At 50.3% G+C, this 14,055-nt stretch overlaps 1 protein-coding gene and 1 pseudogene across 3 annotated transcripts in view; one reads left to right on the top strand and one right to left on the bottom strand.

Annotated features, from left to right (window-relative positions):
* TTLL9 (tubulin tyrosine ligase like 9) overlaps window positions 1-14,055 on the top strand; it is a 49,135-nt gene that overhangs the window by 18,046 nt on the left and 17,034 nt on the right. For 2 of the 3 annotated variants that reach the window (XM_072736138.1, XM_072736140.1), the window contains exons 4-6: window positions 1,332-1,443; window positions 12,441-12,509; window positions 13,173-13,247. In XM_072736138.1, the coding sequence (XP_072592239.1) occupies window positions 1,332-1,443; window positions 12,441-12,509; window positions 13,173-13,247 (256 nt within the window). Of the gene's footprint in view, window positions 1-1,331; window positions 1,444-2,160; window positions 2,347-12,440; window positions 12,510-13,172; window positions 13,248-14,055 lie in introns of all 3 variants that reach the window. The other variant, XM_025986096.2, reaches the window with a different exon arrangement.
* Window positions 10,564-10,681, bottom strand: LOC140595551 (U2 spliceosomal RNA; annotated as a pseudogene).

The following is a 14,055-nucleotide window of genomic DNA, read 5'->3' as shown; positions in this document are numbered from 1 at the left end:
TAGCAGCCTGTCTGTGAATGAGGAAACAAATGAGTGTATGGGGGAATCCATGATTCCTACTGCCTGGTACTGGAGTCTAGTCTCGTCCACATGGGGCTTCAGTTACAGCTGAATGGACCTGCCAGGTCACTGGAGTCAAGCCAGCTAGTGGGTGATGGCTGCGTTTCTTGATTCTGGTCATTTTTTACTTAAGAAAATGTTGAGGGGGGATCCCTGGGTGGCTCAGCAGTTTAGTGCCTGCCTTCGGCCCAGGGCGTGATCCTGGAGTCTCAGGATTGAGTCTCACATCAGGCTCCCTGCATGGAGCCTGCTTTTCCCTCTGCCTATGTCTCTGCTTCTCTCTCTCTCTCTCTCTCTCTCTCTCTCTCTCTCTGTGTCTCATGAATAAATAAATAAAATCTTAAAAAAAAAAAAAAAAGAAAACGTTGAGGGGTGCCTGGGTGGCTCAGTGGTTGAGTATCTACCTTTGGTTCAGGTCGTGATCCTGGGGTCCTGGGTTCAAGTCCCACATTGGGCTCCCTGCACGGAGCCTGCTTCTTCCTCTGCCTATGTCTCTGTGTCTCTCATGAATAAATAAAATCTTTAAAAAAAAAAGAAGAAAGAAAAAAAAAGAAAATGTTGGAAGCAATCATGGTGGCGCCGTTTTATATATGCCACATATATTTCAAGCACTTCCTCTCTGCACCACAGCTGTGGCATCAGATTTGACAGATTAGCCTGGCTTTCTGTCTCCCTCTTTGGTATGGTGGTGGAAAACCAGGTCAGAATTTGGGGTGAGGCAGACCTGGGTAAGAATACTGATGCTGCCATGGCCTCAGTGAGTAGCATCATCCTCATCTGAGGGCTCCAGGGATGATTGTTGTCACTTTTTGAGGCTGCTCTGATGAGTCAGTGACAGGAGGGCTTTTTGGACTGGGAAGGGCTTGCAAATGTTACCTAATTGCACTGCTTGGTAATGTGGGCTGGGGGTGGCAACACAGATGCTTCCAGCACCCAGGCAGGTAACATGATCAGGTGAGGTTGGCTAGTTGTCATGGGCCATAGAATGTGGTGGGGACAGTGATCTGGAGAGGGTGTGCTCCTCACTCCAGCTAATGGGTGCCAGGAGGCATCAGGGCTCCGTGTAGCTGATCAGCTGATCAGCCTGGATTTGTGTAGGAACATTTCTCTAGTTCTCACTCTGGCCCCACAAAGCACGTTGTAGGCAGCCATCGCCTTAAGACTCCTCATGAACATACTGCTGCTTGCGCCTCCGCTTTACCTCCCTGGGCCCCAGACCCCCAGCAATGCTGAAGTCCTCATGTGGTGACCTTTGTCCCACCCACCCCCAGTGAAGGAGAGTGGGATTTCTACTGGTGTGATGTCAGCTGGCTCCGGGAGAACTTTGACCACACCTACATGGATGAGCACGTGCGGATCAGTCACTTCCGAAACCACTATGAGGTGAGCTGGGTAGGCTGGGGGACTGAGTCAGTCAAATCACATCACTGGATGTGGCCATGAGCAGGGGCTGGCGTGGGAGTGCAAGGACCAGAATAGAAAAATGTAAGGGAATTTGGGGTACATGCCAGGTGGGGAACATGTATATAAGATACATGATGATCTAGGAGTGTGAGAGAGTAAGGATCTAGTACCCGAACAACAGGCTGTCTGCGGTGGTGGGGACTGAGGTCACAGTCTGGTTGGCATTTCAGCACTAGAGATGTGTGGGGTGAGGCCCGAAGAAGCAGGATGTTTGAGCCATCTGGTGATTTCAGAGAAGAGACAGGTTGAGCAACTGAGAGCCTAGAGATGGGAGGGAGGTTTGGGAGGAACCAGACCACAGAGATGGGACCAGAAGAGCCAATGATGCTGATATTTGAAAAGGCTAGTGCAGCTTAGCAGTGAGAAACATGAACTTTGGAGTCAGACGGGTCTGGGTTAAATCCCGGCTGTGCCTCCTTTAAGCTGGGTGACTCCAGGCAACTGACTTAACCTTTCTGACTCTTGGTTTTCTCATCTGTAAAGTAAGGATAAGTATGGAACAGCAGGCTCTCAAAGTTACTCTTACTGTGATTGTTATTTTGTGGGCCAGAGGCTGTGGGGGCCAGTTGGGCTGGTTGGGCTGGAAGGTAGAGCAGGGCAGTGGGCACAAGCTTGCTCACCCACCCCGCTGCCCAGCTGACCCGCAAGAACTACATGGTGAAGAACCTGAAGCGATTCCGGAAACAGCTGGAGCGTGAGGCGGGAAAGCTGGAGGCGGCCAAGTGCGATTTCTTCCCCAAAACCTTCGAGATGCCATGCGAGTACCACCTGTTCGTGGAGGAGTTCCGCAAAAACCCAGGAATCACTTGGATCATGAAGCCTGTGAGCGCTCAGTGCCGGGAGCAGGGGGTGGGGGCTGTGGGGGGAGGCCTTCCCAGGCACCAGACGGAGCAGGGCTCCTTCATAACTCTGCCTGGCTTTTCTGCCTTCGATGCACCATCTGCCTCTTCCCAAGGGCTGACTTCATCTCCATTCCTTTGCAGTATGTGCACCCAGCCCTGACTGCTGGTACACATTAGATGCTCAATACATGTTTACCAGGTGAATGAGTGATCCCCAGGAGCCAGGGCAGGGAATCCAGAGCCATGCTAGAGCTCAGATCCCCGCCTCTCTTCTGACATGAGCGAGATGGTGGTGGCCAGGTCATGCCAAGCACGTTACTTGCCCTGCTTGTTTCTCAGGACGGCCCTTGGGAGGAACTATTAAAGATGAGGAGACTGAGACCCATTTATTCAAACCTTCCTTAGATACTCACTGAGCACTTGCTGCGTGCCAGACCTAGACCTAGGCCCTCAGCACGGGGGAAGTGGGTCTCTGCCTTCCTTGGGTACAGACAACACAGAGACATCTGTGTGAGTAGAGCTGTGCTAAGTGTCAGTGGGAGGCTCTCTGCTGCCGAACAGGCTTTGCTGAAGGGGCACTGGGCTCTGAGACCAAACCCTTTGGTTCAAATACTGCCTCTACCACTTACTAGCTGTGTGACCTCAGGCAGATTACTTAACTTCTCTGTGCCCCAGTTTCCCCATCTGCAAAGTGAGACTGAATGAAGTACCTGCTTCGTAATGCTCTTGTGTGATTAAGTGAATTAATGCAGATAGAGCTCACGTTAAGCACTCCATAAATGACAGCTGCTAAGTTGTTATTATTATTAAAAGAATTAGTATTGGCCGTGGCCTGAAGGATGCAGAAGGGTCAGTCTGGAGAAGGGCAGAGGTAGGGAAGAGCATCCGGAAGAGGGAACTGCATGCACGGAGACCTTGCATCCAGAGGTAGCCCTTCAGGGATTAAGAAACTGAGTGGAGGGATACCTGGGTGGCACAGCGGTTTGGCGCCTGCCTTTGGCCCCAGGGCGCGATCCTGGAGACCCGGGATCGAATCCCACATCAGGCTCCCGGTGCACGGAGCCTGCTTCTCCCTCTGCCTGTGTCTCTGCCTCTCTCTCTCTCTCTCTCTCTGTGTGACTATCATAAAAAAAAAAAAAAAACTGAGTGGAGGGCAAGGGTGGCAGAGTTATTACCAGCCTATCTATTCTTCCTTGAGTCAGGGCTGGTTTCTCACCACAAAGCCACCAGAGCCTCAAATGGCATCATCGAAGCCCCCTGCTATTTTCCGGGTTTGGGAATGTGCCAGGCCCCAGGAAGGGAGCTGTGGGGAGCAAAGAGGGGGGCAGCCTTCCTTGTGCAGCTGGGGACTTAGGGCCACTGTTGGCCGTTGCATATTTAGCCAATAGCACAGGTGCTCAGAAGGGCAGACGAAAAAACGATTTGGATGCTCCCAACTGGGTCCCAGGCAGTATTTCCCCGGGCCTCCTGCTCCTGTCCCTGGTGAGGCCCCAGGGGAGGCTTGCACCCCCTTCTCTACAGCCAGAGTGGAGGGGGTTAGGCAGAAGAGAACTGCAACCCACATGGCGGTTCCAGCTCCCCAGCATTATCCTCCCAGACAAATGGTAATTTGTGCTAATTGGGAAGAGCAATCGCATATTAAGTTGATTCCTTTCCCAGCCCAAGGCCTTTGTTAGAGGCAGACACAAGACGGCTGTAATTAAGAGGAGGCATCTTGGCTGCTCGAGTGTGTTCTCGCCCCTGCAGAGCTGCGCCACCCTATCTGGGGGTGCGGGGTGCAGAGAGTGGGTGCTCTGGGCTCTAACTCTGTCCTCGCCGCTTAAGAGCCATCTGACCCGGAGCACGTTCCTCCACCCCTCTAAGTCTGCGTCCTCACCTGTAGGTAAAGTGGAAGTAACCAGTTTACCTATCCCCCTGAGGGGATCGGGAGAGAATCCAGTGAAGCAATAAATGTTCTATACATGAGTTATACAAGTTATATAAAGGGTTTGGCACTTAGGTGTCCAGTCCTTGACCCTTTTTCCTGGGATTTCCAAGAGCCCAGGCAACACCTTCTCTTCCCCTGCCCCTGGAAAGCACCAGGTTGGCACTTCCCAAACCCGAATGTGCCCATTGGGCACCTGGTTAAAGGCAGAGGCTGATGCAGCAGGTCCAAGTAGGGCCTGAGAGTCTGTATTTCTGACCCCTCCCAGGTGAGGCCCTTGCTGCTGGTCCGTGGACCACACTTTGAGTTGTGAGACTGTAGAGGCGTAATTCTCAAATCTGAGAGTGCATCAGAATTTCCTGGAGAGCTTATTAAGGCCTCCTACCCCCATCCCTCAGTGTCTGATTCAGTAGGCCTGGTGTGGGGTCTAAAAATTTGTATTCCTTTGTTTTTTTGTTTGTTTGTTTAAGATTTTTATTTATTTATTCATGAAAAACACAGAGAGAGGCAGAGACACAGGCAGAGGGAGAAGCAGGCTCCATGCAGGGAGCCTGACATGGGACTCTATCCCCCAACTCCAGGATCACATCCTGGGCGGAAGGCAGGCGCTAAACTGCTGAGCCACCGAGGGATCCTCCTCCTCTTTTTTTAAGATTTATTTATTTATTTGAGAGAGAGTGTGTGCTGGCACAGAGAGAGCTGAGGGAGGGGCAGAGGGAGAGAGAATCCTGAAGCAGACTCCCCTGCTGAGCGGGGAGCCCGACATGGGGCTCAATCCCAGGACCCTGAGATCATGACTTGAACCATAGCCAAGAGTTGGATGTCCACTCAGGTGCCCAAGAATTTGCTTTTCTAACACGTTCCCCAGTATAGCAGCCAGGGTTCTTCAGAGTAGCAGAACCCTGAACCTCTGAGCTCGAGTTCTGGGATCCTATTGCTTGGATTCCTTTGGGATAGGGAAAATGTAAAAAAAAAAAAAAAATAGGACAATACTCCAAATTTAGAAAATAGAGGGAAAAAAATCCCCAACGTCCCCACTCTTCCCACAAGGCCTTTCTCTGGGAGCTATTGTGTCCTTGGGCGCCCACACACAAGAGTTTTCGCATAGTTGCCGAGGTGGGGCCGGGAGGGCAGCCACTGACCTGCCTTTTCCCTCTGGCCATCTCCTCTGCACAGTCCCCTAGGGCCCCTAGGGCCTCTCCCGTGGCAGCAGAACAGGGGCAATGAAGGGGCGAGTTGGACTCAGAAGGGAATGAGCAGCATCGTCCCCTCTATGCCATCCATCCTCAGGGACCCTCTTCCCACAGAGCTGAGCCCCAGCCTAGCTCAGAGCTCTGCGATCACTCTCAGAGCATATAAACAAGCCCTTACGTTTGCCATTTAAAAGCCCAGGTGATGTAAAAATTGCATCGATCCGAACTTCTTTTCCATCTGAACATTCTCCCCTCCTACCAGCTCAGGCCCTCTGGGTTGGCAGGAGGTAAGAAGGAGCCAGACCATGGGACCACCTTTGCTGGTCTAGCCTCCCTCATATGGCTGGGGGGCAGGTGCTGGTTGTCAGGACCCCAGCCTGTGCATCAGTCCTGGAGGCCTGTCCCCCAGTCCCTCTGTGTCTGGTTTCAACACTTCACTCAGGGCCATGAGCATCTTGGGCAACCACTAGGCTATTCCTGGCTCGGGCGGCCTCTGTCCAAATTGTAGGAAAAGAAGAACAGAATTTAACATTCTGTTTCTCAAGTTTATGCCATTAGAGCTTCTCAAACCTTTGCACTGCAATCTTCTAAGAGTTGGGGGATGCTTTGGGCAGCAAGTAACAGAAACCCCAAATAACAGGAGCCCAAACAAGAGGGCAGGGGTTCTGAACGGTTCTCATGTCTTGGGTATCTTTGGCATCTAGTGGAAATAGTGTTTCACTCTGTCACAAAATAGTGTTTTTATTTTTATTTTTATTTTTATTTTTTAATTTTTATTTTTAAAAAAGATTTCTTTTCTTTTCTTTCTTTCTTTCTTTCTTTCTTTCTTTCTTTCTTTCTTTCTTTCTTCTTCTTTTTCCCTTTCTTCTTTCTTTGAGAGAGAAAGCAGGGGGAGCAGCAGCAGAGGGAGAGAGAGAAGCAGACTCCTTTCTGAGCAGGGAGCCCGATGTGGGGCTCTATCCCAGGACCCCAGGATCATGACCTGAGGAGAAGACAGATACTTAACCAACTGAGCCACCCAGGCACCCTACAAAACAATGTCTTTGAAAGGATAAAGGAATTTTATTATAAAAGGAAGCAACTATATTGAAAAACAGTTAATCAAACAAACAATCTGGGTCCTCTGAGAAACAGATGCCAAGGCAAGACTGAACACGCCAGTTCTGCCTGGAAGGAATAGGGGGAGGGAATGGGGAGAGCTGAGACAGTTGTCAGACCCCAGTGAGGGAGAGAGGGGAGGAATAGAAGCACCTGGAGGCCTTGGGGAGGCCTCAAGCCAGAGGAAGTCCTCTCAGGAGCAACCCAGCCTTCATGGCCCCCAAGGTCCTCAGCCAGTAGCAGGAGCAGCCCCTGCGAGAGAGGCCTGGCGAGCACAGTGCAGCTGGCAGCAGTCCAACACTGTCCCGCAGTCAGGGACCTGTTAGTGCCTCTCACGACAGCCACACAAACTGTGAAATATTCTTTCTGCCCTAGCAGTTTCCTTGACGGCTAAAGAGAGGTGGCGCCTGGGTGGCTCAGTCGGTTAAACACCGGCCTTCAGCTCAGGTCATGATCCCAAGGTCCTGGGATGGACCCTGTATTGGGCTCCCTGCTCAGTGGGGAGCCTGCTTTCTGCTTCTCCCTCTCGCTCTGCCCGCCACTCCCCCTGCTCATGCTCTCTCAGTGTCTCTCTCTGTTAAATAAATAAAATCTTAAAACAAACAAACAGCTAAAGAGAGTCTAACAGCAGGCTCCAGAGTTACCATAATTTCGAAGTCATAATGAGTATAAACAATATTTTGAGATGTCTGCAACCACTCTAACGTGATATATAAAAATAACAGATTTCTTTTGAGAGTGAAGTCACAGGCGCGGCTACTACTGTTGTCTGCATTCATGATGGAAAGTAATGGGAAAAACTGGTTAGGATGAAAAATTTTCTTCTTACTCAAGCTTACAGATGCCAGGACACTTCCTTTAATGATGGAAGGTCAACGCCAGAGATGACTCAACAACACTGGGCAGTTCCCACCCGGAGGACTGGCTGCTCCTCTGGGTCACAATGCAGCTGCCACAGCTTTAGCTTTGCCTCCTCATGCCTCTACCTGCTGCAGGAATAAAGGAACACCCTGGTCTTGTGTGCCCTTTGGAAAAGATGCAGACTTCCCAGAGATCACAGCCGCAGACTTCTGGCGCCTGCTGGCCCATGCCTGAAGCAGTCACTTGGTGGTGGGAGCATGGGATCACTGGGAAGGCTCAGACTCCCAGAGGGCAGGGCCACGGGGAAGAAGTGATCCAAATGGGGTTCTGTTGGGAGCACCTGGTTGGCTCAGTTGGTGGAGAACGTGATTCTTGATCTCAGGGTTGTGAGTTCAAGCCCCATGTTGGGGGTAGAGCTTGCATCAAACAAACAAAAACAAATGGGGTTCTGTTAGCAGAGAAAGAAGGGAGGTTTTTCCCCCTACTCAGGCTTGTTGAGTAGACCACCAACCATATGTGTAACACCCAATGCATGCCATGTGACGAATGCCACATGATGAATGGCCCCATCCCCAGAGCGGGCAGTGGCAGCAGGCCGAGGGCCATGAGTGGCCACAGGCCATGCAAAATCAAAGTATGGCTTATCCTGATAATCCATATTATTTTCCAATTAATGTATCTTAATGTATCTTTTTATACATATCTTAATGTATCTTCCAATTAATGTATCTTAATGTATCTTTTTATAAAAGTAATATATTTTACTCCCAAATTATCAATTAAGATGGATATTCCCAGGAGTAGGGCCATGTCCTTCGTGTGATTTTGTGTACCCTTTGGCACTTTGCAGGATGTGCATGAGCCTTGGGCTTGTGAAGCACAGATTTAATTACCTAGGTTTGTCACCTACTGGTTGGGTAACCTTGAACAGAGCACTTGGCCTTGTTCCTTGGTTATCTTGGCTGCAAAATGGGGATAGTATTAATGCCTACATCAGGGATTTTTTTTTGGCGAAGCTTTAGCAAGGTAATGAGTGTCAATCTTGGAAGCATCTGCCATTGTTATAAACCAATCCCCTAAAGTTAGTGTTCTGATTCTTTGCTGAACCCCAAAACTCAGTTGCTTGAAACAAAAATCATGTCTTATTTCGTTCTGAGCCTCCAGTTTGGGCAGCACTTGACAGGGAAGGCTCATCGCCATTCCAGCATCTACTGGGACGGCTCCCGCGAGGGCTGGAGGATCCGCTTCCAAGCTGGCTCACTCACTCAGCTGGCAAGTCGGGGCTGGCTGTGGGCTGGGAGCTTAGCCAGGGTGGAGGGCTGGAAGACTCAGTTGCCCTCCATGTGGGCCTCTCCATATGACCTGAGCTTCCTCCCGGTACAGTGGCTAGGTTCCAGGGGCAACCATCCCCAAAGAGAGAGTTGTGTGGATGCTGTCTTACCTTTGACCACCTAGCATTGGCATCCACACAGCGACACTTCTACCATATGCAATGAGTAGAGACAGTCCTAAGTGCTCGCCCAGATTCAAGGGGAGGGCACACTGACTTCACCTCTTGATGGAGGGTGGGGGTAGTAAGGTTGTCGAAAAACATATGGGACTGGAAATATTTTTGTGACTGTTTTTGCAAACTACAATCTGCTGGAGCTAGATAGTAGGTGATTTCCAGTCTTAACAACCATGATGTATCACCAAGCGGGAAGTTTATTTTCCACTCTTGAGGATTATTCCCTTAGGAAGGCATCTTCTGGAATAGGCATGTTTGCTAACATACTAACACTGCTTCAGACAATAAAGGCATCTTACCTCATCTCACAAAAAAGGTAGGAAGTTCCAGGCTTGGGGATGGGCTCAATGATACTGTTAAAAGCTGAGGTTCCTTATCTGTCTTACCTGTCTTATCACTCTGCATCTTCAGTGTGTTGGCTTTCTGCCATCAGATGTGTCACCGTGTCACATCATGATCGTTTGTGACAGTTGTAGGCCTCACCTCCTCAGACTGTGGCATTCAAAAAAAGAAAGGAGCAAGGCGTTTCTTTGTTTCCCTCCCTCCCTCCCTTCCTTTCTCACTCTCTCCCTCTTTCTCCTCCTCCTTGACCCTGATATTTTTTAACAAAGAAGAATTCATTCTCAGAAGCCCCAAAGCCCCAAGCAGATGACTCTGTTGGTCTCATTGGCCAGAGCTAATCACGTGTTTCCCAAGAGCTGCAAGGGTGGCTGACAAAAGAGGTGTGTGGTCTTTCCAGCCTCCTGGTGAGAAGTGGGCTCTGCGGGCCAGAGAGAAGGCAGCCAAGGAACGTGGGGGTGGGGGTGCCAAGATCAAAAGGCAGGATTCTTAATAAAACTTCTTAATTGAAGTTTAGTACACAGAATATGCCCGAGTTGTAAGGGGGCAACTTGGTACATTTTCACGAGGTGAGCCCACCTGAGTAAGAAGCACCCATAAACACAGCAGTGCCAGCCCCTCAGCAACTCGCTCCAGACCCTGTCCCACTAACTACCCCTCAAGTCCCTAACAGCATAGATTCATCTGTCTGCCTCTGTTCTTTATATCATGGGAATCACGAAGTATATCTGAGTGCACCTGATTTTTCTCCCTCAACATTACGTTCAGGACTTTCATCCTGACCAGTGCAGGTGACTGTACACTGCTCATCATTATTGCTATATACTGTTCCATTGTGTGAACATTTATCCACTTGGGAGTTTCAAGGTTGGAGCTATTACGAATTGTGCTGCTATGGATAGTCCTATACGTGTTCATGGACACCCTCGTGCATGCATTTCTGCCGTATAGGTGCCTAGGAGAGGAACTCCTGGGTCAGAGTGGGTGCCTATGTTCAATTTTATTGGATGCTGCCCACTTCCAACAATGTACACTCCCACCGGCAGTTGTGAGTTCGTCTCTCCACAGCCTCACCAATACTTGCTGTTGATCGTTTTTATTTTTTTTTAATTTTTAAAAAATTCTTTTTTAAAGTTTTTTTTTTTAAGATTTTATTTATTTATTCATGAGAGACACAGAGAAAGAGGCAGAGACATAGGCAGAGGGAGAAGCAGACTCCCCTCAGGGAGCCCGATATGGGACTGGATCCCAGGATTCCAGGATCACGCCCTGAACCAAAGGCAGACGCTCAACCACTGAGCATCTGAGGGCACCCAGGTGCCCCTATTTTTTAAATTTTTTTTAATTTTTAAAATTTTTACACTTGATCTTAGCCAAAAGACCGAGAAGTGAATTATTTTTTAAAATTTTTTAAAAAAGATTTTATTTAGGGGATCCCTGGGTGGCGCAGCGGTTTGGCGCCTGCCTTTGGCCCAGGGCGCGATCCTGGAGACCCGGGATCGAATCCCACATCGGGCTCCCGGTGCATGGAGCCTGCTTCTCCCTCCGCCTGTGTCTCTGCCTCTCTCTCTCTCTCTCTGTGACTATCATAAATAAATTTTTAAAAAATTTAAAAAAAAAGATTTTATTTACTCATTTTAGACAGAGCCAGTGGGGAGGGGCAGAGAGAGGGAGAAAGAATCTGAAGCAGACTCCACACTGAGCCCAGAGCCCAACGTGGGGCTCAATCCCACTACTGCTGAGATGGTGCAGAAACAGAGTTGGACACTCAGCCAACAAGTGAACTACTCAGGCGCCCCTATTGTTCGTTTTTAATTTTAACCACTCTCAAGAAGCATGGAGTGGTGTCCTCTTGGAGTTTTCACTTGCATTTCCTTGAGACCAATGAAGTTGAGTGGTTTTTCGTTGTTTACACTGGGTGATCGTCTGTGAAGTGACTTTAAGCCCTTTGCAAGGCTGTGAGCTGTTGGAAACCCTTGATGCCACTGATTAGCCGCTTCCCAGAAGAGCTGTGCACATGCAGCTGCCCCTGAGCCACTGCCAGTGCTCCACAGTCTTGTGGGCACCCCAACTTCTGGGTGGACACACCCCTGAATCAGTCACCCAGCATTGTGGGAAGAGCAGAGCTGGGTTTAGCTCCCACTCCTCCCATGACTAGGAGCCCTTCGTGCAGTGCACAGTCCATACAGCCATGCCTGCTCTGCCTCCCCTACATTGTACGAAGAGCCTCACGAGCCTCACATTGACCCACTAGGCAGTGGTCAGAGAAGAACAGAGGGAAATGAGAGTTTGCATGCCCTGGAGGTCTTAATGCTAGAGAAGAGACACAGGGGGACCAGCTCAGTGGCTACAGATAATCAAAGTGTTCTGGGGCCCAGGGATCAGATTTGTTTTAGGAGGCCCTACAAGCCACAGCCAGGCTGGCGAATTTGAGCTCAACACAGGTTAGGCTGGCTGTGAAAGCTCCACAGGGTCTAGGTCACCGCAATAGAATAACGTCCAGCACACAGTAGTCACCTATTACCTCCTTTTGGGATAAGTGTTTAATAGTGCTCTCCTGCAGCAGATGGGCTGCGTCAGGAGGTGGGCAAGGGTAGTGAGCTCCCGGGCACCGAGGACCGCCAAGGCCAGGCAGGTGACCATCATGGAGGGATTTCAGGAGTGATGCCTTTGATGCTGACTGCTCTGCATGATATTAAAGATGTTTCCAGCCCCTAGCCTCTGTGAAGCTATGAATTATCCATGCTGGGATTCAGTAGAGGCAGACTGATTAGTATTAGCTGAAGCAAAACCTAATTAGGAAGGCAAATTGATTTCCAAAAAAAGAATTGGATGATGTGTTCCCAAGACTGTTAGAAATGGTTTTTTAATTGTCTGCTCTTTTGTATTATTCATGCCATTGTTTGCCTTTGTGAGTGAAATCGGCCTGGCCTGTCTCTCCTCCCCGCTTCCCTCTCCTTCCCGCCAGGCTTAGTACCTTCTCTCTGGCCCGCCCCAGGGCTGGCGCTGGGCTGGGCCATTCCTCTGGGGATAGCTGGAAGCCCAGGGGAAAGATAGAGACAGAAATGGTGGAGAGGTGCCCCAGGCACAGGGTCCCACAAGGAAGCACAGGGAGCTGAACGCTGACCGTTCTGCACTTACTCCCACCCCAGGTGGCCCGGTCACAGGGAAAGGGCATCTTCCTCTTCCGGAGGCTGAAGGACATCATGGATTGGAGGAAGGTAAGCTTACTTCTCCCCGTTGTTGCTCCTGAAACCCCCCTCTGCCCTTGCTGCCATGAGGCACCCCGCCTTTCCTCCTTCAAAGCTTGGAAGGCTGGTGGAGAAGTTCTGCCCCTGGCCCTCCCCATGGGAACGAGGTCTCTGAAGTCAGATGGCCTGGATTTAAATCTTGATTTTGCCCCTGAATAGCTGCATGACCTGGGGCAGGATACATCACCTCTCTGCGCCCAAGTAAATGAAGGGTAGTAGCAATAGTACCTGCTGAGGATGCAATGAGCTAATATGCCTAAAACCCAAGAACATGGCCTCTGTACCTGGGCCTGCTGCTCACCTGGTTGGGGAGAGTTTGGCCAACTCTTGCTGTGGATCCTAGGCTGAGCCTGAGGTAGCTCCCTTCCTCCCCACCGCCCCATCTCGATCCCAGATCCCAGACCGATGTAGTAGAAATCCTGGTTCCAGTCCTGCCTCTGCCACTCAGCAGCTGTGTGGTCTTGGGGAAATTGCTGAACCCCTCTGAACCTTAGAGATGATAATAATGCAGGTGAGTGACAAGAGCAGGATGACCAGCTCCTACACAACCAGCACCTCCCACATGTGCTGGGACTCAATGAATGAATTTCCCCTTTCCTCCGTGCGTTCTCATTCCTCCCATGAAATCATCAGGGTACCGCTGGAAAGAAGCTCACCGGCTTGGAAGCCCCGCCCGCCCGGAATGCTGTCAATCCCTCTGGCAGCCATGTGAGTACAGGTAGGGGGTGGTTCAGGGACCCAGGAAGGGAAGGCCTGGCCCATCAGTCTCAAAGTGGGTTGGGGGTGGGGAGGTGACAGTAACTGTAGAAAATTCCACCCTGGGGGCTAATAGTTCTGAGTTCCAGAGGCTCCCTGCGCCAAGGCTATTTTGTGACCTCACCAAGCATGTGACACTTGCCTTTGGGCCTCAGCTTCCTCCCAGGGTTACCATGAAGGGGGCCGGTGGGTGAGAAAGGGCTCTGTGGACCTTGAGGTGCTGTGCAGGTGTGAGCGAGGGCATTGCCATCTTCTTGAGCTGGGCTGGTCCGGAGAGAGCTTGCAGGCAGAGACAGGAGAGGAAGGTCCTTGGGTGCCTGTGTGGCGCTCTGGGCAGCACCAACCAATGGGACCTTCTCTGGGGGTGGAAAGGCATGTGCTGTGCTCTCTGCGGTATTGCGACCGCTAGCCACGTGTTGACATCGAGCACCTGTAAAGCTGCTGGTGCAACTTAAGGGCTGGAATTTAACTTTCCTTTCCTTGCTTTCTTTTATAGAAATGAAGTTTACCATTTTAACTACGTTTCAGTGTATAATTTAGTGGCATGGCGTATATTCACATTTTGTGCAACCACCACACCATCCACCTCCAGAACTCTTCTATCCATTTCCAGAACTTCGTTCCCAAGAAACACAAACTCCCTATTTTCCCTCCTCGCCCCAGCCCCTGGCAGCCACCTTCTACTTTCTATCTCCATGGATTTGACCACGCTGAGGACCTCATCCAAGTGGACTCAGACAGTATTTGTCTTTTGTGTCTG

The sequence above is a fragment of the Vulpes vulpes genome, chromosome 14, assembly GCF_048418805.1.
Source record: "Vulpes vulpes isolate BD-2025 chromosome 14, VulVul3, whole genome shotgun sequence".
Classification (NCBI taxonomy): domain Eukaryota; kingdom Metazoa; phylum Chordata; class Mammalia; order Carnivora; family Canidae; genus Vulpes; species Vulpes vulpes.
The sequence above is the reverse complement of the archived record's forward strand: the minus strand, read 5'-3'. Positions and strand labels throughout refer to the sequence as shown.